The sequence below is a fragment of the Pyxicephalus adspersus genome, chromosome 2 (genome assembly GCF_032062135.1).
Source record: "Pyxicephalus adspersus chromosome 2, UCB_Pads_2.0, whole genome shotgun sequence".
Taxonomy (NCBI): Eukaryota; Metazoa; Chordata; class Amphibia; order Anura; family Pyxicephalidae; genus Pyxicephalus; species Pyxicephalus adspersus.
In genome coordinates this window covers 18,492,335-18,514,144 of record NC_092859.1, presented here as the reverse complement: position 1 = coordinate 18,514,144, position 21,810 = coordinate 18,492,335, and the positions used below count along the sequence as shown (strand labels likewise).

At 38.1% G+C, this 21,810-nt stretch overlaps 1 protein-coding gene across 2 annotated transcripts in view; it reads left to right on the top strand.

Annotated features, from left to right (window-relative positions):
- DDHD2 (DDHD domain containing 2) overlaps positions 1 to 21,260 on the top strand; it is a 24,943-nt gene extending 3,683 nt beyond the window's left edge. For both annotated transcript variants that reach the window (XM_072399781.1, XM_072399780.1), the window contains exons 3-18: positions 1,016 to 1,206; positions 2,437 to 2,526; positions 3,297 to 3,417; positions 4,374 to 4,463; positions 5,110 to 5,251; positions 6,775 to 6,983; positions 8,354 to 8,424; positions 9,975 to 10,097; positions 10,955 to 11,050; positions 11,999 to 12,118; positions 12,735 to 12,890; positions 14,257 to 14,359; positions 14,510 to 14,671; positions 16,022 to 16,175; positions 16,654 to 16,786; positions 18,760 to 21,260. In XM_072399781.1, the coding sequence (XP_072255882.1) occupies positions 1,016 to 1,206; positions 2,437 to 2,526; positions 3,297 to 3,417; positions 4,374 to 4,463; positions 5,110 to 5,251; positions 6,775 to 6,983; positions 8,354 to 8,424; positions 9,975 to 10,097; positions 10,955 to 11,050; positions 11,999 to 12,118; positions 12,735 to 12,890; positions 14,257 to 14,359; positions 14,510 to 14,671; positions 16,022 to 16,175; positions 16,654 to 16,735 (1,910 nt within the window). In that variant the 3' untranslated portion in view covers positions 16,736 to 16,786; positions 18,760 to 21,260. The remainder of the gene's footprint in view (positions 1 to 1,015; positions 1,207 to 2,436; positions 2,527 to 3,296; positions 3,418 to 4,373; positions 4,464 to 5,109; positions 5,252 to 6,774; positions 6,984 to 8,353; positions 8,425 to 9,974; positions 10,098 to 10,954; positions 11,051 to 11,998; positions 12,119 to 12,734; positions 12,891 to 14,256; positions 14,360 to 14,509; positions 14,672 to 16,021; positions 16,176 to 16,653; positions 16,787 to 18,759) is intronic.
- Positions 21,261 to 21,810: the final 550 nt, after the last annotated feature.

Genomic DNA, 21,810 nt, shown 5'->3' with positions numbered 1-21,810 from the left:
AAATAACAGACAGATACAGACAGTGACACAGGAGGAGAGCACCCTGCCCCAAAGAGCTTTCAATCTAAGAGGTGGGGAAGCAGCACACAATATTATGTGTATACGTTTATACATCAACTTAGTGATTGGATATTTTATTTTATTTATAAAACAGGGAATCTGACATTCCCTCAAATAATTCTTGGCGGGAATCAGTTGCTGCCATTAAAACACATGGACCCGGAAGATTCGAACGTGGGAATGTTTGAGGGAATGTCTGAGTCGCTGTTTTATAAATATAGCTTTTAGTGTTGTATCACTTTTTTCCCTTATCTTTTCCAAGTAATGACTTCTACTGTATGGGTAGATGGCTGTATCCTACACTGGCCCTATACCCGGCCATCTACTTACTATCACCTTATATTAGATCAGAATTAACTTTCACAAGAAAAATATGTCTAAATTGCATTAAATCACACACCATGTTTCACCACTACGGTGGGATGATCAGAGGAACACATGTTTTTAGTTTAGCATCACATTTCTGCAGATAATACTGCAGTCACGGTTATGTTAAACCAATGCACATGTGAAATTTATGATGAAATTAGCTAAATATATTTCAAGGGCTTTAAAAACATGAAGTTAGAAGTCTACTATACAGTTTATTTTCTCTAGAAAGCAGCCACATCCTAGTAGAAAAAGTCTGGACATTGCCAACATTTATCAGAAAAGGACCCTCATCGGTGACAATCAGTGGTCTCTCTGCAGCTAAGTCAGAGCCAAAGCTTTAGAGTTAGCAGGGAGCATGATGGACATTTCACAAGTCAGGATGGGGCAGGGGCAGGTATTCAGCACCGCAGGCTTTATATACCATGTAACCACACAGTTCAGGTGGATGTAATGGGAATGAGGTAAAATTACAAGCTATAATTTTCTGGCAATAGTTCTCTGTTGATAGCTTCACATGATTTTTCATATAACTTCTATGTATTAGTTTTTTACATGACATTTATATTTGTTTTCTTGTCCTTAGGACAAAATCCAAACAGCATTGTGATCCCGGTGTGTGGAGGACGGTATGACGTGTATCTGGGGAGCCGCCGGAGGTTGTCTGTGTACTGGGATGAAGAGGATTCTGTGGTGCAGAGATGCACCTGGTTCTACAAAGGGGATAAAGACAGCAAATATGTCCCCTATACAGAGAACTTCAGTGAGATCCTAGAGGTGATCCCCTCCCCTCCATACTTCTTCCCTTTACACCATTCAGCTTCCTAGGACACCCTGTTGTCATTTTAAAGTATTTGAAATGCTTACTTATAATGTTTTTCCAAGTAAGCATTGATTTCCCCAGCAAGAGACTCCTTCCTCTTTACACATCAGTGCTCGTAAATGATGAAGCACTGAGGAGATGTGGCTTCAGGGGAGCTCAGATTAGAATCACAGTTTAATTTGGAAGTTAAGAGAGTAAATTAGGACATGTTCACCGAATTCACCCTACATCCCAACTCCAGTCACAGATATTATGATGTCTCTATTATGGAGTATGGTGTCTATTAGGATTTCTTCATACATTCTATCTGTACAGAATTGCAGAATTCTGTAATGTGACTTTGCTGCTCAGCCCCTGCACACAATTTCTTAGCCAGGACCTACATGCATGGAGTTTGCAGGTTCTCCCTGCGTTGTGTGGGTTTCCTCCTGGTACTCAGGTTTCCTTCCAAACATGCAGTGAGGTTAATTGGCTTCCCCCCAAAATTGACCTTAGACTGTAATAAAGACATATGACTATGGTAGGGACATTAGATTGTGAGTTCTTTTGAGGGACAGCTAGTAATTTGACTATGAACATTGGACAGCGCTGCGTAATATGTCAGCACTATATAAATACTGTATGATATTGATTAGTTATTGATAATGTATATAGGGAGAGCACCACCCTACATTAGAATTACACTAGCATTACCATTGTGGTAAGGATGAATTTTAGAGTTTAGGGGTGTCAAACTGTGGCCCTCAACACCCCCTAAATATGAATTGCAGCTGGCCCACCGCTGTACTGAAATAGCGCCGCTGCCACAATTCTCGGCATCACTCGCATCTATAGACCAGCAGCCTCTCTGCCTATGCGTGGCCCCGTTTTATAAATGCAAGTAATGCCGGAATTTGAAGTAGCCGCGTCTATAGACCAGCGGCCTCTGGTTTTATAGGAGCAGGGAATTATAGTAGCGGTGCCATTTCAGTGAAGAGGGAGTTCCAGCTACTCATAACATTAAGCCCCACATTGGACTGTTTTCTTGATGCAGGGAATTGTGGTAGCGGTGCTATTTCAGTTTCAAGTTTGGCCCGTGACTTTGTCTAAGTTTTGAATTTTGGTTCACTGTGTATTTGAGTTTGACACCCCTGACATAGAAGGAAAGATGAACTGTAATGTGTGATCATATTTTGTGTATGCAGAATGCCTACATGGAAGCAGTGACTCTGAATGAATGGAAGAAGAGACTGGAATCCCCAACCAGAGACCTCATAATACTACATAACCCCAAGGTAAATGAGAGGGGGTACTGGCAGCCATACCCAGATCAGTTTCACTCTGAATATACTGAAGTGGTATTTTGTGGGTGGATGATTATATCGGAGAACTTCAGATAGAAAAATATCAGCCGCCCTTGTTTGTTATTAAAGATTTACACTCTATGTAATTACTGACCTGGAACAGTTTTTGGGCAATGGAGCAATTCATTCCAAGTTTCAGCTTTGTTACTGCAAGGGTCAATGTACCCAAATTTGATATTTGTGCTAAAGCTGGAGCCTTGAGATTTCCACTGGCTGTTTCACTCTTTCTGTCATGGTTCCCTGGTCCTTCATCCCCTATGAATCATGTTCTTTGTGTGTCCATCATGATGAGACAATACATGTTACCTGTCCTGCCTGTCTTGTGTACAACTGGAAATCTCCATTTAGAAAGCATAAATTCACCAATTATTAATAACATTTTTTTGGATATGCTCTCTCCAGCTGTTTTGGTAAATCTGTGCAATGAACAATAATTGCACACAATTGTAATTTTACCCTGCAATGAATATTCCTTCATCAGACTTTCCTTCAGCTCTATAAAACTCACTTGTATGCTTTACCCTTCAGTGTTCATGTACTGCTGTAAGGGGCTTTTTATTTAATGCACCTAGGTTTTTATCGAACCTAACTGGAGTGCCCTACAAGTCTTCACTTGGTGAATATACACTTAGTAGATCCCTACAGATATATGCATTTGTTTTTATTGATTCATCTGTGCTTTTTTTTTGTCATATGTATAGCTCATGGTGCATTACCAGCCATCAGGAGGAGCAGATGAGTGGGGGGCCACTCCGAGTGAACAGGGCCGACCACGGACAGTGAAGAGAGGGGTGGAAAATATCTCTGTAGAAATTCCTCAAGGTAACAATGCTTTAAATAGTAATACTTACAAATTCAGCATTCGTTACAGAGTAAATATGTGTATATGTATATTTGGGGAACTTTTCAGGTAGATACAGCTGCCTTCCTCTCCACTGAAAATATGTCAATAAAGATACAATTATATCTCAGCAGATATGGAAACTTTTTATTTTGCTGTTTAAGGGGTGTAATAAACTGGTGTAAATGTACTTCTGACCGCTAGTTGAAGACATTTATCTTGAACTATTATTAATATTAGCATTACCCTTCCTAGCGGTTCATTTCTTTCCGGTTTTATGTCTAAAAGCGGTACATTGTTTTTCATGAAAATTTATTTTACAGTATAATAAAATAGTATGATTATAATAAAGTTTGAAACACAAAACCTTTTAAAAACAATAAATTGAATAAATTAAAAAAATCTATATATTTAATTTATTATCTATTATAAAAAAAAGAAAATACATATTATACTCATACTATTATATATACTGTAAAACAAATGTTCTTAAAAACAATGTACTGCTTTTACACATAAAAATCCAATGTATTGCATTCAGTACAGTTATTTTGTATTGAATGCAATACAAATTGATTTTGAATTTCCTGCCCTGCCCTGCCGGGATGTACACACGCACCGACCTCACCGGGAACTCCCCCGGTGACTCATCGCATGCAGAAGAAAGAAGACGGAGATCGCGGCGCTGGACGGCGCGGGACCCCAGCGGATCAGGTAAGCGCTGTATTTACTAACCTTCCATAGGTGTTCCAACCCCGAGTGTGACTCGGGGTTGCCACTTTTAGCAACTTTTTTACCGCTAGGGAGGTTAATAAACTGGATTTATTAAGCAGAAACATATTACTAAATTCATTTTGGCTGCCTCCTAGTATTGCTGTGCTTTTGTCTCCCTTTTTATTTGCAGTGTTTGCTAACACATGAATAATTGTTTTTCCAGGTGAACCAGCTAGGATCGATCACCTGGTGTTTATGGTTCATGGTATAGGACCAGCTTGTGATCTGCAGTTTCGAAGCATCGTACAATGTGGTAAGTCAATGCTTACTCATCACATCAGCTTAAGAGATACCTGTACTTTCATACATGTTTCTCCATTGACCACTCCCATAGATTTATACGTATTGAGATCTTGGCCGTTGGGGCTCTTTCTCCTTGTGTACATTCTGTATTAAAACTCTATAGACAGCTTCTCTTTAGAGCTCTATGGGGCTTCACTACACAGGGACAGCTGAATGTAAACAAAGAGAAGGATCCAGAATCTTGGTTAGTTTGAATGTTAGTTTGAAGGGTGGGTTACTTCGGTTGGGGTGGAGGCGGTGCGAAGGATAACTGTACTCAAGACTGTACAGTTATGCTTCAAAGACCACCTGCACTAAGGAAGATTGGTGTTTTGTCACTGCTGACCATTTTCTAAAATGCTAGTTGCCTGGTTATCTTGGTAAAATAGACAAGGTAGCTAAAAGCAAGATCAGCACGACGGCTTTCATATTTTCGTAGTGATATAAAGCTGTTTTTAATGAAGTTTAATTTTTCTTCTTGCAACCAATCATTTTTCTTTCTTGTGCTTTTTTTTTTTTTTTTTAATTTGCTACTATTTGCTGTCAAAAGCCTCCTGTTAAGCAGTGCATCTGATCATCAGTCAAGTATGTGACAGTAGTTTGCCTTTCTCTTGCAGTCAATGACTTCCGGCTTGTTTCTCTCAATTTGCTGCACGCTCACTTTAAGAAGTCCCAGGAGCAAGAGCAGATTGGCCGAGTGGAATTCCTCCCCGTGAATTGGCACAATGCTCTCCATGCAGACGCCACTGGTGTAGACAGGTATGGAAGCAGGAGATTTTATGTTGAGTTTGAGCATTGTTAACATGGAGCTAAACATTAATGAAAAAATTGCAGTCAGGCAGGTTCTCTGCTGCAAAAAGGACAGGTGATGAACGTTGAAATCTGCAGTGAAATGTGCAGTTTAAGTACACTCACCTGCTTAATCATAGGTGGAGACATCTTCATTCAGTCTTTTACTGGGCTCAGGATCTTATGCCATATTGAAGGACCAGGCCAGAATAACATAACTGTTAATATTGTGCACTGGAGTTCATTCATTCCCAGCATCCTGGGAATCGGTGTACAAGTTCAAAGTTTATTTTATTGCAGAAGTGTCAGCGAATGTCCCTTCTCCAATAATAATAATCAACCTGCCTACTTGCATTTTTAAATTTACCTGTAGGTAAATTTTGTACATTTAATCAAGAAATTCAGTTGTTGATTCAGCAATCATTAGAATGAGGAAAAAGTATGATAAATGTGACATACACGATCATTGTTAGTGGCACTTGTGGTGGTTGAAGCATTCTGGGACATTTTGAGACATTGGACATTCAAAGACTATAGTTTCTCAAATGTGAAAAGAATGGTGAGAATAACTATAATTTCCATCGACCATTGAATGTTTGTTGTCCATTGTTAATTTTTATGGAAGATGTTGTTGGTGCTATATGAATTATTATTATTATTGTTATTAATAATAATAATTCATTATATTTGTAAACATACAACACTTTATAGCTAAAGAGGATGGGCAAAACAAGCACCACACCAACTCCCATTGCTGCCAGCTAAGGGCAGGGAAATTAAGTTACAGTGAGCAAAGATTTACCGGACCACAGGAACATGTGTGACCATTGCATTGCTCTGACAGAGACTGACATCACTGCTATGATATGTGCATGGCATGGTCAGCATTTATTGTAAGTTTTATGAATACATTGATCTGCCCTACTTCGTGTCTGACTGTAATTGTGTTAATATTTTGTTGTATTATAGTATACACAACTTTAAAGTTTTATATATGTAGAGAGAGAACATTCCCAGCTTCTTGTTGAATCATTCTGAACAGGGAAAATTGCTGCTTTTACTGTATAAAATGTTGTGTATGTCACCTAACTGAAATTCGGTTTCTGCCCACCTAAACTTTTTTTAACATACACTCAGTCGCACATTCATGGTTTAGCGCACATTCTTTGCATGTTTTGATGCCACAATAAATTGACTACCATGCACACACACAGGAGATGTGTCAATCAAGATTCCGAATCCCCAAGAAGACCCGGTGAAGATATTGGTGTTGATCAGGGAGCTGGGCGAACAAATCGCTTTGGGTTAAGTCTTGTAGTCTTAGTTTCTTTTAAAGGCAAATAGGGTTATATCTTGTATTAGTGCCTATAATAGCAGCTTTGAGTGTATATTGTAATGTTCTTAGAACTATTTTCATAGTGCTAGAATACCCCTGCAGATTTTGTGCAGTAATCATGTAAATGTTTATGAATAAATCCTTTTTTTTTTTGCAGTGACATCCAAAGGATTACACTTCCAAGTATCTGTCGACTCCGTCAGTTCACTAATGAGACGCTATTGGACCTGTTCTTCTATAACAGTCCAACATATTGTCAAACTATTGTCAATACAGTGTGTGGAGAGATGAATCGTATCTATAGACTTTTCCAGGAACGGAATCAGGGGTTCAGGGGACGTGTCTCAGTGACTGGACACAGCCTTGGTAGGTATCAATGTACTCCTACCATACCATTCTTTTCATTCTTTGCATGTACATTTTACACATAAATTTACTTATTCATCCTTTAAATAATTTTAAAAAGCAGTGAACCTATCGAATAATAATAGGGCAGTTGCAAATATTTTTGTTACACAATATCTGTATTTCAAGCCAAAATGTTTTTAAGCTGGGTGGCAAGAAGCTGTAGACGGGTGGCAGCCCCTGTATTGTGACCTAACTTTTCAGTAACCACCCCGAAATGTACAGGTGGAGAATGAAATGTCCCAGGCAGTGCACCCAGCTAAAAGGGACTGGGGGTAACACTATTAGTTTGACACACATAAATATAGTGCACACAAACACGATTGCGATTTCCTAACACTAAATTGCCCTGGAAATTTTTTTTACACCTTTCCGGACACCCAAATCCTCCTTTATTTGTGTTTTGCATGCCAGCATATCCTGCAGATCACAGTGGCAGGATGCACTTATAAATCACTTACCAGTGCACTTATAAATCATTGCTGCATCACATATTTTTTATTGGGTGGTCATAGTTCAATTTTAAAAGTCCTGCAAGCTCCCAGTTGGCTATTTTATGGTTATAATACTTAGTTTTTTTTTCCTGATTGTAGACTACTGATAAAGAGTGAAAGTTATTTGCTCTGGTCAGAACTGTGATCCCTGTAATTGCAACCTATTTTACGTCACTTTACAACCTATTTTGAATCGATTTTTATCTGCATACTTCAGGTCCATACTCCTACCTACCATACTCCTACCTTTTTTTTTTGTACCACTGCTGTTATTGTTAGAAAAAAATCAAAGCCTTACTTCTGGGCTTACATAAATTTAAAGAACCTATTAGAGACTGTTCCACTTAGTTAAGTCTGCCAGGGACTGTGCATTGTGAAGGAATTGTGAAGGAGACTGCTTCCAGACTACTCCATGTGCTGGTTTGAGGAAGATTGTTACTTGACAACAAGCGCACATTGGTGCCACATTTCTAGCAAACATGCAAGCCAAACATGCATAGAGCCAAAATATTATGCAGCGCTATACAAAGTCAATGGTCATGTCATTAGCTGTCCTTCAAAGGGGCTTGCAATCTAATGTCCCTACCACAGTCAAATACCTTTATTACAGTCTAGGGTCAATTTTGGGGGAAAGCCAATTAACCTAACTGCATGTTTTTGGAATGGGAGAGGAAAATGCAGTAGCTGGAGGAAACCCAACCAAACACAGGGAAAACCTGCAAACAGTAAGCCAGTGCTAACCATTGAGCCACCATGCCTTATTTATATAGTACCGTTGGCACTTTATAAATACTGGCTAATAATATTAATAACACTGTTGTTTTGTGTTTTGCACAGGGTCTCTTATACTATTCGATCTGCTAACTAACCAGACTGATCCTTCACTTGAAAATCATCGGAGAGAAAAGGTATATTTTTTGTTTAATTTGTTTTGTCTAATTATTTTACCTACACTTGCCTTGTACGTCAGTGGAATTCAATGGAAGCCAACGTATGGAAGTGCATTACCAAACGTTCATCTGTTGAAGCTGTTTAGTTGTTCAGCTTGGACAGGGTGAGAACATAGAACAAGGGCTTATTTAAGAAGTTATTATAGCTTGGGGTCAGGGATTTTTTGGTTTAGTTTCAGGGTGAAGACCTAATGAGGTAGTTAAAGTAATCCTGCTTTTTTGGAGCAGGAGCAACATAGTTATTTCAGTCACAGTTTCCAAAGCCTTACTTACTGGCCTCTAATTCACCAGTTCCCCAAGATACCTGGATAATTGGCACTGGGTATGGCACTGGGTCCTGGTTAGGACTTCAGCTTAAGGCCAAAGGGTGGATCTTTGCTCAAATATGGACTGGGTGTGTAAGAAAGAAAGGGAATAAAACAAAATGTATAATATACCAATTTAGTTTTTTTTATACTCTTGTATTTTAAAAACAACATGCTTCCAGGGTTTAAAGGGTCCCCATTCATCATGGTTTGGTACTGTTTACCAAAGTGTGTACTGGGCTAATAAAATCAAAAGCATCCCAAGAGATAATTATTGATTGCTTGATAGATGGTTTACCCATCATCTGGAATCTATCATACTAATCACTCATACTATCCCTCATAATCTCTCCCAATTTTTTATCAGTTCAGTACACACTAAAACTACATACACACTTACAATAATTATCGTTAGAAAACAAACGACTAACAATTATGAACTATTATGCATGATTATTGTGAACGATCGTATTGTGCACAATTCTGTACATGTTGTAATAATACGATCGTTCAAATATAATCCACAAATAGTGTACACAGGCTAGATACAATCATTTGAACGATGCAGGAAGTGACATGTAAAGGAGAAAGTGTATTGCAGAAACATCCACAATCACTGAACGACTGTACACACAGCAGATAGTGAACGATCGTCGCTCAATTAGATCCACCAGGACGGTCGTTCGTTTCTTTGTTCGTCGGCGTCGTTGTGTCCTTTTTCTGTTAACGACTATCGTATGATCGGTCGTTAGTCGTTCATTTCGAATGATAATTATTTTAAGTGTGTATGGGGCTTTAGTTTAACAGGACAATGCTCTGATGAAAGTAGACTCCTTGAATAAAATGCATTGGCTTTTTCCTGATAAGATGCAATGCCCTTCTGAAGGCTTTCTGTTTTTCATATTATCCTTTATATGTTGTTTGACCTTCATACCAATTGTGCAATGTTATCCACTTATCTTTGACTTATCCCTTTCGTACAGGGTCCTCTCCTATGTTCGTCCCTGTTCGTGTCTGTCTATCATTTGCAACTCCGATTTAATGTACAGTGCTGCATAATATGTTGGTGCTATATAAATACTGTTTAATAATAATAATAATAATAATAATATTATAGTGTGTGTGTTTAAAGGCTTAAAGGGTTGAGGTGTGTAAAGGAGGGAATAGTTTTCCTGCTTTTCTCACAGTCATTATTTTTTATAGGCATCAACACTCAAAGCAGAGACACAGATCAGGAATCAGACGCTGAGGGAAGTGCTGCAGGAGCTTGAACTCACTGAACTCAGCAGTATGTTTGAGAAAGAAATGATGGACACAGAAGCTCTGGTAATCCCTTCATAATTTCTGACCTACAGTGATGTGCTGTATTGGTATATGAAAAATCAAAAGATGCCTTGTCTGTCGTTTTTTCAGAAACTGTTTATTGACTGGATTTATTTCCTTGGCCAACGTCTATTCTTACAATTTGTTAAATATCACTTGTAGGATGGCGACAGACTGCCTAAAATATGCATGGTATTATTTTGTTATCATGCAGAAATAATGGATGAGCTTTAGTTGTAAAATTAGCTGTAAAATATGAGGACAAGCTCTTGCTGCCATTTCTTGTTCCCAACCTCTTGAGCCCCATACAGATGCACTGGAGAGGATCATTTGTGAAAATCAAGCAGGTGTTCCACACTGTTCCATTTTGAAAAGGCCCATTGTAATCCTCTAAGCAGGCCACCTCCTGCCTTTCCTCCTACTTCCTTGCTCTTCTCCTCCCCATAGAACAAAGGATGCTACTGAGTAGTAGGTGAGCCACACATCTGTATAGCGTTTGTATGATCACTCAAAACCATCACTAGCAATTGCTTCAAGTGACAAAAATTGAAAGTATGTACATAACTTTACTGTCCCACCATAACAGTTATGACTGTACAGAGTTCAACCCAGGCAAATTGTAGGTGGGAGGCAACCCCTGTATTGTGAACCAACTCTTTAGTAACCACCCAACAACAGCCGGGTGGTTGCTGAAAACTGCCGGGTGGTGCGCCCATCTCAAGTGGCTGGAGTGAACACTGATGTAACAGTGATCTTTCTTTCTACCATTTTATGTCTAGTGACTCCGCTAATTAAATAGTTCGTTTGTGTACATATTTATTCTTGTAAAGTTTTTGATTTTGTATCACATTTGTATTTAGTGTATGTGCACAGAGCAAGACTTGAAGGATATGGGTATCCCATTAGGACCACGGAAGAAAATACTTCATCACATCCAACACCGAGAACAGCCGAAGGTAACTGAATCTATCCAATCTGCTTGTACTGTTCAACTAGTTTATTTGTCATCATAAAGCATGTCTCTGGCAGACCGGCAGTGCAGCACAATGTGCAGTATTGGATGTAACATACATCCTTCAGATGATGTCATGTCCAGACCAATTTCCAAATAGATATCATTAGTAGTGTCATTAGTCATGAAGAGCCCTGGATGTACATAAGAGAGTGTGTGCACTTCCTTTAATGCACTGACATGTAGTAGGCAGCTCTACTTACTGCACAACAGCAAAATAAATATCTGTGCACCCAATCTATCATGACCGCATTAATGAGTCACTAAAATCAGGACTCTATTTTCTAGGAAAACAGATTTTGGCAGCCTGACGGCCCTAACATGTTTTTAAAATGTTAAAACTAAAACTGGAGTATAAAGTTCTGTTTAAAAATGAATTACTTTACAGTACATGCAGCTAGAGAAGTCAGTGATGGCTTGTTTTAGGACTGTTAGTGCTTGTACAGTACATGTGTAAACATTTAATTTCCATAGTTTTGCTGCTGGTGTAAAGAATTGCACTTTTACTGTAGACAAATGTGGTGTTCATCAGCAGAGCTCATGCTTTGGGTAAGGGTAAAAGTTCCCTGGGGTGGAGAGCAGCTTGGAGAGGGCACTTTTTCACCTGTCAGCCCTACATAACTGTACTGTACATAGTAGGATATTGGGGGTAAATAATAAAGGAAGTACAAATAGGCTATCCAGCACTCCCACAAAATGGTAAAAACACAGTTTACTTTTTGATTGGATGGGGGATTTCACAAAGTTTATGTAGAGCTGTTTATATAATTTAATGCACAGATAATTACAGGAGGTACTTTGGACTAGTGGGTAGTGGCTCACTGTTATGGTGGGGGTTAAATATCTTATTTGGACAACCCAAAGATTTTTATTAACTAATATCTATTTACAGGACTGTGATTGCCCAACGCAGTACACCACACATCCTTCTGATGTCAACCAGCCTCCACTCAGCTCGGGAAGCACCTTTAATATGGTTAATTATGAGTACTTTGATGTGGGAATAGGACAGGTGAGAGGCACATGGCACATTATACTTTTTTGTATTCAAAAATACAAAAAAGTATATCATAAATATAAAAATATCATAAAATGTCCTTCGCATAAAAGATTGTCACTGTTTTTTTGTGTTGCAGGATATATAATTGCACATTTCTACCACATCTTCCAGCCTTATTGCCACTTTAAAAGACCACAGTGAAGTCCACAGACTTACATTTCACCCACTAATTGCCAGATCTAAAAATGCAAAATTGGTGTTTGAACACCAATGATCCCCAGTAACTTAAGAATAGGGATTGCTTGTTCTGAGAGGTGGTCTGTACTGAAGAAGAAGGAATGGTGGGCTGTGGCCGTGTTGAAGTCATTGAGGGGGGTCTGTTACTGATGGGTCTAAACTGTGCTGCAAATAGATGGGGTGCAGAGTTACTTTGGGAGGGCTAGAGCAAGATCTGAGTTCTGCTTGTGGACGCATAAATCTGTGGACATAGCACTATTCCTCATTTTAGCTAATTCCATTCTCCACTTTCAAAGTGCAAAATGCTAAACCACAATAATAAAATGCCAATCAAGCTGATTGCTATCTCTGAACATTTCCAGGTTTTAAAATACATTTCATTTCTTTTCAGGTAAAAATTAATTACCCCCAACTCAGTTTCCACCCAGAAATTTTCTTTGCTTGGGGATCCCCCATTGGGATGTTCCTGACTGTACGAGGATTGAAGAGGATTGACCCTAAGTACCAATTCCCCACATGTAAACGGTTCTTTAATATCTATCATCCGGTATGTACAAGTTGGCAATCCATCACAATGAAGAGCAAGCATGTTGTATTTAGCTACAATGGGCTGCTATTCTGTTACTGTGTCTGGTGCCATTCAAAATGAATGTCACCCCATTGCACCACTGTAATCTCATTCCCTTGCCTTGTTTTACAATGTAACTGCAACCCTAGTGTGAATGAGCTTTTAGAATAAAAACTTTAGTCAGGTGGTGCAGAAGATTTTGTTTACTGTATTGTTTCAAAAGGTAACGATAAAAATGTATCATCTATATCCCCCAAGAAGTGGTGGGCCAGGCGGAGAATGGGGCTGATGATTGACCCACCTATGGCTATTTTGTGCCAGTGATAATGTACTATACTGCCCATCTTGTGCCCGTTTTTATTCACTATTTTGTCTTTTATTTATACCATGCTGCTCCTAAGACCATGTTTCTCTTCCTGTCCCTTTATTTTTGATTAATTGTGCATGTCCAGTCTGCAGAATATTATGATACTTTTGTGATAAAGTCAGTAGGATTGTGCACAGGGTACAATCCTGTATCAAATTATCAGTGTTTATTAAACCCCGGGACATGCACCCACAGCTGGTATCAAAAATTTTTGCTTCCTTTTTGACATGACTGCCCAGTACAGGAACTCATAAAAAATGGTCACTATTTATCGAAACCCAGGGTGTGCTGGCATTGGTTAGTATGCTTTGTAGCACAGTTGCACAGCTGCAGTAGTAATTGCATTCCAAATTTTAAGAATTTATTGATCCCCAGGGAGAACACCTGTTGCTGACAATTGTGTCATGGTTTTGCCATGCAAGAATCCTTTACCAAGTTATCAGCATTTATTTATTGTTCTAACTGCTGTATGCCATGTGAAACAGCTGGTTGGTTTGGCTGATAGCCATCAATTTTGCACCTTGCGCAGCTTTATTTAGGAGCATCTGTCAAGATAAAAATCTAGAATTATATACGTTATATAAGTGGCTGTAACATGATAATCAACTAAATTCTGGGAGAAATTAGACACATTATTACACACTATAATAAGATTCCTAAGCATATTCATAGTTACTCTTTGTTAAGGAGTGCTTAACATGTGATATTTATATTAGCAAAACATAGAAGATACCATACAATCCAATCATGATGACTATTATTCAGCTAAGAGTAGTAGTAAAATCTGTTTGGTCTATATGTGTTACCCAACTTGGTTAGTTTGGTTCATTTGGCAAAGCACCACAAACAACAACAATTCAGCATTTCTTTATAGCAGTTAATATTACTATCAATTATTTACCTTAGTAGTAAAACTGATGAACAGCCATAGAAAAATGTTTGATTAGTATTAACAGTTCTTTTTCCCTACACTCTTAGTTTGATCCAGTTGCATACAGGATAGAGCCAATGGTTCTCAGGGATGTGGATTTTGAGCCAATGCTTATCCCCCATCATAAAGGTCGAAAGAGAATGCATTTAGGTAATATATTTATTCTTCTCTTTGTACTTTATTTTTTCATTCGCCTCTACATGCAATATATTGTACGTCCACATTGGCTTTTTAACATTGGTTTGCTTTTTTTTTTTTTTTTTTTAATTTTTATTTAATATATCTTTATTCTTCACCCAGAACTCAAAGAAGGCCTCACCCGGATGGGGACAGACATCCTGGGGTCACTACGAATAGCCTGGCAAACCTTTACGCGACCCCCTGTGCCTTCCTTACCACCTCCTACTGCTGAGGCCGCAACACTCTCTGTTTCAGAACTCCCACCGGCTGAAGACAAAGCTGGTAAATTGTGGAGATAGTTTTTGAATTTTTTATATATTATATTAAAGTATTCTTGCCTATTGAGTGGGGGATATAAGATTTCAGCATCACATCCCCTTAACAACAATTTCAAACATAATTTTGATCTTGGGATTTTTTCGGTACTATATATAAAGCTTCATACATTTAAATAAATTATGTGTTTTTTTTTTTTTTTTTTTTTTAATGCAGTACTAAAAACAAACATTGTAAAACCTATAGCTTCTATACACCGTTACAACTCTACCATAATTTACACCAATAAATAATAGAAACATAGAAATTCCTAGCAGTATGTATATTATATGTTTTTACATCCTTTGTCCTTGTAATAATATATTCCCAGGATAAAGCTCCTTGCCATATATATTATATGCAGTACAGGTTCAAAAATCCGTCAACCTGAGGACTGCCGGATTTTTAGAAAATTCCGGATTTTTGAAGTTATAAATGCTGTATATATTAAAATGAAATGATACTAAAGGAAAAGCAAATTACATTTTTTATGTTCACCAACTAAATAAAACAGTTTTACAGAACTTTAGTTCAACTAAACAAAATAGTGCCTTAGAATTTTAATCATTACTGTACCCTCGAAAAGAAGCTAAGCAGATGGGCTGTCACTGACAGTAACAGCATCCTCAGCAGCAGGAACGGCTTCATTTTATGGAGGAAAAGCAAGACCTAACAGCTGATCATGGAGTACAGCACCATCAAAACATAGGCAGCGTAACTTTACACATAAACAGTGTAAATTTGAAAATGCGCTCCGAAATCCATGCCAGAAAACTGAAGGATCCAGATTATTGAAGGCTGGATTTTTGATTGTCAACCTGTACCTAGTGGATCTCTAACTTTTGTGGTTGTTGCATCACATAAAGGGTCAGCCAAGTGCTCAGATCTATCTCGTGTATACACATTTAGAAGAGGGGAAGGGTTACCCTAGTGTGTTTGGAGATATAGCTTTAAATGACTAGAACTTCTAATTAATGGAGTAATATGTAATCTCTATTTATAGCTCACTTCTAGAAAAAAATTGATACGTGTTTTCCTTAGTACCACTGTGTTGAGTAACTGAAAAAAGTATGATGTCACATCTTTTGGCTTTTATCACACCAGGAGTTTGTTATATATTCTGTTTCTCACTTCTGTATGCATAGAGGTTGTGGGTGGGAACACATCCATTTTACAGTCTAGGCCCAAATATAAAAAGTTAGCCCTAGTTCCCCATGTGTAATGTTATGTAGAAACTCTCCCACCTCATAGATACTGGACAGTTGCTTTCTAAGTTGCATCTTCTGATAACAAAATTACTTACATTTTACCTTTAAGAGAAACCAGAGGAAGCTGCAGTGAAAGAAGAGCCTGTGCACATTGATGTGGGGATGTTAAATAATGGACAACGCTTTGACTATGTTCTCCAGGAGAAACCTATTGAGAGCTTTAATGAATATCTGTTTGCACTTCAGAGCCACCTGTGTTACTGGTAATAGTAATATTCTATATTTTTGTATTCTTTTTACAGATATTATGAATGTCAGGGTTAACTTCCTTTTGGTTGCTTTACATAGGCATATTACATTTGAGCACAATTCCCATTCTATACACATGTTTTATCAACTAAAATACCTTAGAATATTGGCGTTGTTGAAAATAGCTCAGGAGAGTGTTGGACTATTGGAGACCCTGTGCTCTGAGAGAGATCCAGCTCATCACCTTCTGCTAGCACAGGGCAGCTTAGTATAGTAAAACACCAACATAGTATAAGCGGTTTGATTTTCCTCATTTATCTTTAGAGTTTTGGCTTTAGCTATTGCTTTGCATAAAGGCATTGGGAATTAAATAGGAAGTGAGCTTGTTTGATACCACAATAAGGGGTTTTCTTTACTTGTTTTAATTGCTATTTTGAAGGGGGGTGGTCATATATTACTTTCTGTATCACTAACAACCCTTTCACCTTTCAGGACATCAGAAGACACAGCACTACTATTTCTTAAAGAGATTTACCAGACTATGGGAGTCAACATGGACCAGCCACTACAATAATAATTGACACAAGCCCAGCTGGCATGGGAGAAGTTGAACAAGTGGCTGCAGGTAAGTGCTGTCTGATGTGTGTGTGTGTGCGTGTATGTATGTATGTATGTATGTATATCTGTGTGTGTGTGTATGTATATATGTATATCTGTGTGTGTATGTATGTATGTATGTATGTATATCTGTGTGTGTGTGTGTGTGTGTGTGTGTGTGTGTGTATGTATGTATGTATGTATATCTGTGTGTGTGTGTGTGTGCGTGTATGTATGTATGTATGTATGTATGTATATATGTATATCTGTGTGTATGTATGTATGTATGTATATATATATATATATATATATGTGTGTGTGTGTGTGTGTGTGTATATGTGTGTGTGTGTGTATATATATATATATGTAGTCCCCAGGTTACATACGAGATAGGGACGGTGTGTTTGTTCTTAAGTTAAAAATTATCCCTAGGTAACTAAATCCTTCCCTTGAGTCTTTTGGAACTCTAATCTGAACTGTCAGCATGATGTGTGGTTGGACTCTAGTTCATTTTTTTTTTTTTTTTTATAATTTTTATTTTATTTTTTTAAACAAACAGAGGAATTTATAGACAGTCAATTACAACATAATTGAGAATATTAACACAGGTGAATCATCATATAACGAACTAACAAATAAACAGTAACGAAATACAGGCAATAACTCAGCATTGCCTAACAATTATTGTGCAATGACAGATAAACAAAATCTTACAATAAAAGATACATTAAAAACCCACATAGTTCTGTGTGAGACAATTTACAAAACTACAGGTGGGTTATTGTCCAATAGCCTGGTTGCATACCAGGGAGTCTGGTCAAACATTGATATTATACATTGCTTAGTTAGCAATGGTATATTTATATATGACTCCCATGGCTCAAAAAAAATGTTTGTGTCTTTAAATCTTTGTGAATTGTGGCTTCTACTCAATCCATTTGGAAAACATGTGTCCGCTTTGCTAAAAATAGATTCAAGGTAGGGGGCTGCACTTATTTATTTATTCAGAATCGCCTTTTTGGCCACCATTGATATAATCATAAGGAGTCTACCATATCCCCTGGCTACCCGGACCTGTTCAGACAAAACTCCAAACAGAGCCCAGTTAGGAGTAAGCGAGAGAAATGTTACCAAGTGGTTCAGTGCGAACCGCACCACCAACCTCGAAATTCTTTTAATTAAGAGGCAGCCCCAGAACATATGAAATGACGTCTCCCCTAAACCCATAAGAAAGGAACGGTGTGGAGAGACATATGCACCATGATAGAATTTGAACACCATTTCCCTATACATAGAGGAGGGGATCGCTCTCCAAGATCTACGGTAAGAAAACAGAATTTCTGTGGGGGACCTAGACAGAAGACACACATGCCATCTCCTTAAGCCCGTACTCCTCTCCTCATATTTGTAAGTCTGATAAACTTCTGTTATAGCTCTCTTTTCTGGATTCGACCATAATAACAGTTTGTCTAGTGCATTGGTCCAATCTTTATCCGAAAATCTCTGTGATATTGTAGACACAAAGGAGCTGATTTGATGGTATGCAAAATCCTCCTTTTCCAAAAAAGAATAAAGAGATACTGCAGCTACATGAGAAATGTGTTCCTTAGTCAAATCATTAGTGAAGGATTTAACCGTCAGTTGTCGTATCACCCGTCTCTCCTGTAACGATCTGCCCTGGGTTACCAATGACAGATATGGGTTGACTCCAGTCTTTTTAGTCCATTGCCCATCATTACATTCCCTTCTGCGTGACTGCTTCTACTCTCCGAGTCTCTCCTGCTCCTTTCCACTCCCTAACCTCCCTTTTAAACCTTCCCTTTTCCCTAATAACCCCTAAGTAGGCTTTCTATACCTATGATTACACAGGTAGGAGTATTTTTCTGTACCTTAATAAACACTATTGATGAAGAATCTGTTTCAAAATTGCTAACATGCTAAACATTGGAATATGTTTGTGGTAGTGACATGACCTAACCATTTGTTTCTCTAATTTTCTAGGTACATTTGGATAATCTTTTTTCCCATAGTGAATTTACTGTTTCAACCACGGCTGGGACCAAAACCCCCTGAAAATATGGACAGCTGCTTTTATAAATACACAGTCAGTGGCTAAACACCACCACTGTAATATAAACCATATTGCTATCTACAGTAATATATAACGTTTTTAGTATTCAGGGTTTAAATAAAACTATACCTTAACATTTAATTTTGTAATATCTGCTGAAGGACAACTCCATGCTTGGGGAGCAGAGGAGGTGTTCTGTATAGATATCAAGTCCCTGTGCTTGTACATAGGTATTGGTGTGCACCCCCTCTGGGTGCGGGAGAAGGTCCGGTGAGATATAAAGTACAATAACAACCTATTACAGCTGGATTTCAGTGACATGTAATTCTTGTATAATTACCAAGTGCTTCTCTCCACCTAGGGAAACTTGTAATCTGCATACAGATGTGGCTGGGCTATGTGAAGGTCATCACAGCTCTGGGGTGCTTGGCTAAATATAGTCAGGTTTACTGCAGTGACTCCATCATCTGGGAGCTATATAGAGAAGAACAGCACAGGACTGGGCATGTCATTGAAATCTCTTCACTCGGGTCTTCCTAAGCACACAATTGTGTGTGTAACCTATATGCCGTGCACTATATATGATCCAGCACAGCTTCTGTAACTTTAAATAACCTTGTGTGTACATGTATTGAAAATGATAGACTTTGGTTGTAAGTGGCCTTCAAAGAAGCCAAATTGTAAAGAGGTGTGTATGTGTTTTAGAGAAAATAGCCAACATCAATAAGAAAAACAGTGATAATATGGGTAAATATAAGTGGCGAAATGTGAAGAAATAACAAATCCAAGTTTACAAAGTGGAGAAAGGGGTCAAATTGAAATTGAGATTTTCTATTTCACCATTGTTGATATGTTTGAAATGTTTACTCTGCCTTCCATGAGTGCAATATTTAAATGTATCCCAATTTATCAATTTATGCAGCAATCATTGCTAACGTTCAAAACTGTAATCAAAAGAAATGCCAATAAAATTTACATGGATAAATACATCCATGGCGGGTTAGGGCTGTACATGTTTTTTGCCTTTTTTAAGGGTAAAGTATTTTGTAGTTTTGAGTTGGTTATAATGGGTCACTTGCCCTTAAATTTTTGCTTTTAGTTCCACTTTATCAGACAGGCTGTTTCAGAAGGCACAGGCACAGGTTCTTTCTGAAATAAAAAATATTTACCTGCCTGTTTGCAAAATTTTCTGTACACTGAAATTCACATGCTCGTGGATTAATTCTCACACACATGCATAGAAGTTACTCAATTCCAGCCTGGCCAATCAGGATGCCCAAAGATTGCATCACCTGCAATAATAAACCAGCCTGTTCACATTTAGTTCTGCTTTAAATGATCGTCTGTGCAGGGTTATTGGACACCAGTAGATGGCATTGTGTCCTAATGTAAATTGGAAACTCATGTCTTCGATGACAAGTTTGTTACACACTTCACAGTGCCATCTACTTGTGTGACCTGAGCATAAACCCAGACTTTTGCTAGTGACATGTTGAGTGCCAAAAGTACTTGAGTATATAAGGTATATGTGTATTATTGTTTGTTTTTTTCCTTATTGGTCTGGTTTAGAGGGAGCCCATTGTCATGTTCTGAACGTTTGCTAGGATGTTTTATCCTCTATGAAATCTGTCAATCCTTGTTCACATCTTGAGTGACCTTAAGTCATAAATAATAATGTGTATTACATGCACAAGCTATGAAGACTATTCAGTCTGGGTACAGAAGAGTCTTTTAAAGGGCATGGTCAATTTTGGATCATATTGCTATCAGTCTTGTTTGTTCTGTGTGAACTCACTTGTAACAAACTGCACTACAATAAAAGAAATTGAGCTAGGACTAAAACTTATTATTAGACACAGAAACTATCTCCCTTTTACAGCTGTTTCTACTGTTGAAGGAGACTTCCAGGAATGGTTTCCATAACGTTCTCAGTCCTTAGACATATTTTATTAGACACTAGCACAGCACTGAAAAAACAGTCTTTATTTCTTACTAATACACTATGCTATAATATAATGCAAAGGACATATGAACCCTATGGATGTATAAATGAATCCTTGTAAACTGTAAATAATGTTTATTCCAACTATTCACAAGCCACTCGGTCACCCTATTTACTTTTGTGTCCCTCAGCCAGCACAAACCTTTCTACCCCGGGTATTAGACATGTAATCTTTATATAACATTTGTTCTTTAGCACAATGCAATACTCCATAGACGCCTTGCTGCTTCTCAATGTGTTCCTCCACAGCACAGTAATTGTATGCCTTATGTGCTGGTTTTGCACTTTCCTTGATTTCCAGTTATTTTATGGATAATATATATAACATGGTGAACCTGTAATAGATTAAAAAAGTGACACAGCAACTAACTGTGAAAAAGTATAGTTTGTTTGTGCATTTTATTTATTAAATACATTTATTTTTAAACATTTGCTGTTTTTTTTTTCATTGTGCTGACGGGATTATGTTTGCATCAGATTGGTTTTGCATTGCCATACAGGTGTATGTGAACGAACTGTTTGTACAATTCAGAATGTATCTCTACTGGCTGGGTGCCATTCACGTGATTCAGTTTCATTGCACAGCAGGCAGGGATATGCAAGAATGCTGGAGGCTGTGATTGCTCCAAACAGCTTCCTCTCTGCTCCATTCTAAGCGCTAGGCTAAACCAGAGGACATAAACTGGATTTGTTTGCCATTAAGTGCAACGGCATATTTGCACATTTTTTTATTTAAATTAACTTTCAGAGTCATTTTGTCAGTGCTCCATCTCTCACATCTCTTCCATTTTCCCCAAGCCTTTTTCCTTTTTTTAAACAGTTTAGCAGGGCGGGAATGACATAACTTCCACACATGTGCTCACTTTGTCCTGGATCTGTACACTAAACTGCACATGCCCACAAGGACAGCCCCATACAAACCACTGAGATAGTTTCTTCTGTTATAAGCCCACCTTTCTGCTTTTTTTATTGGGCAAAC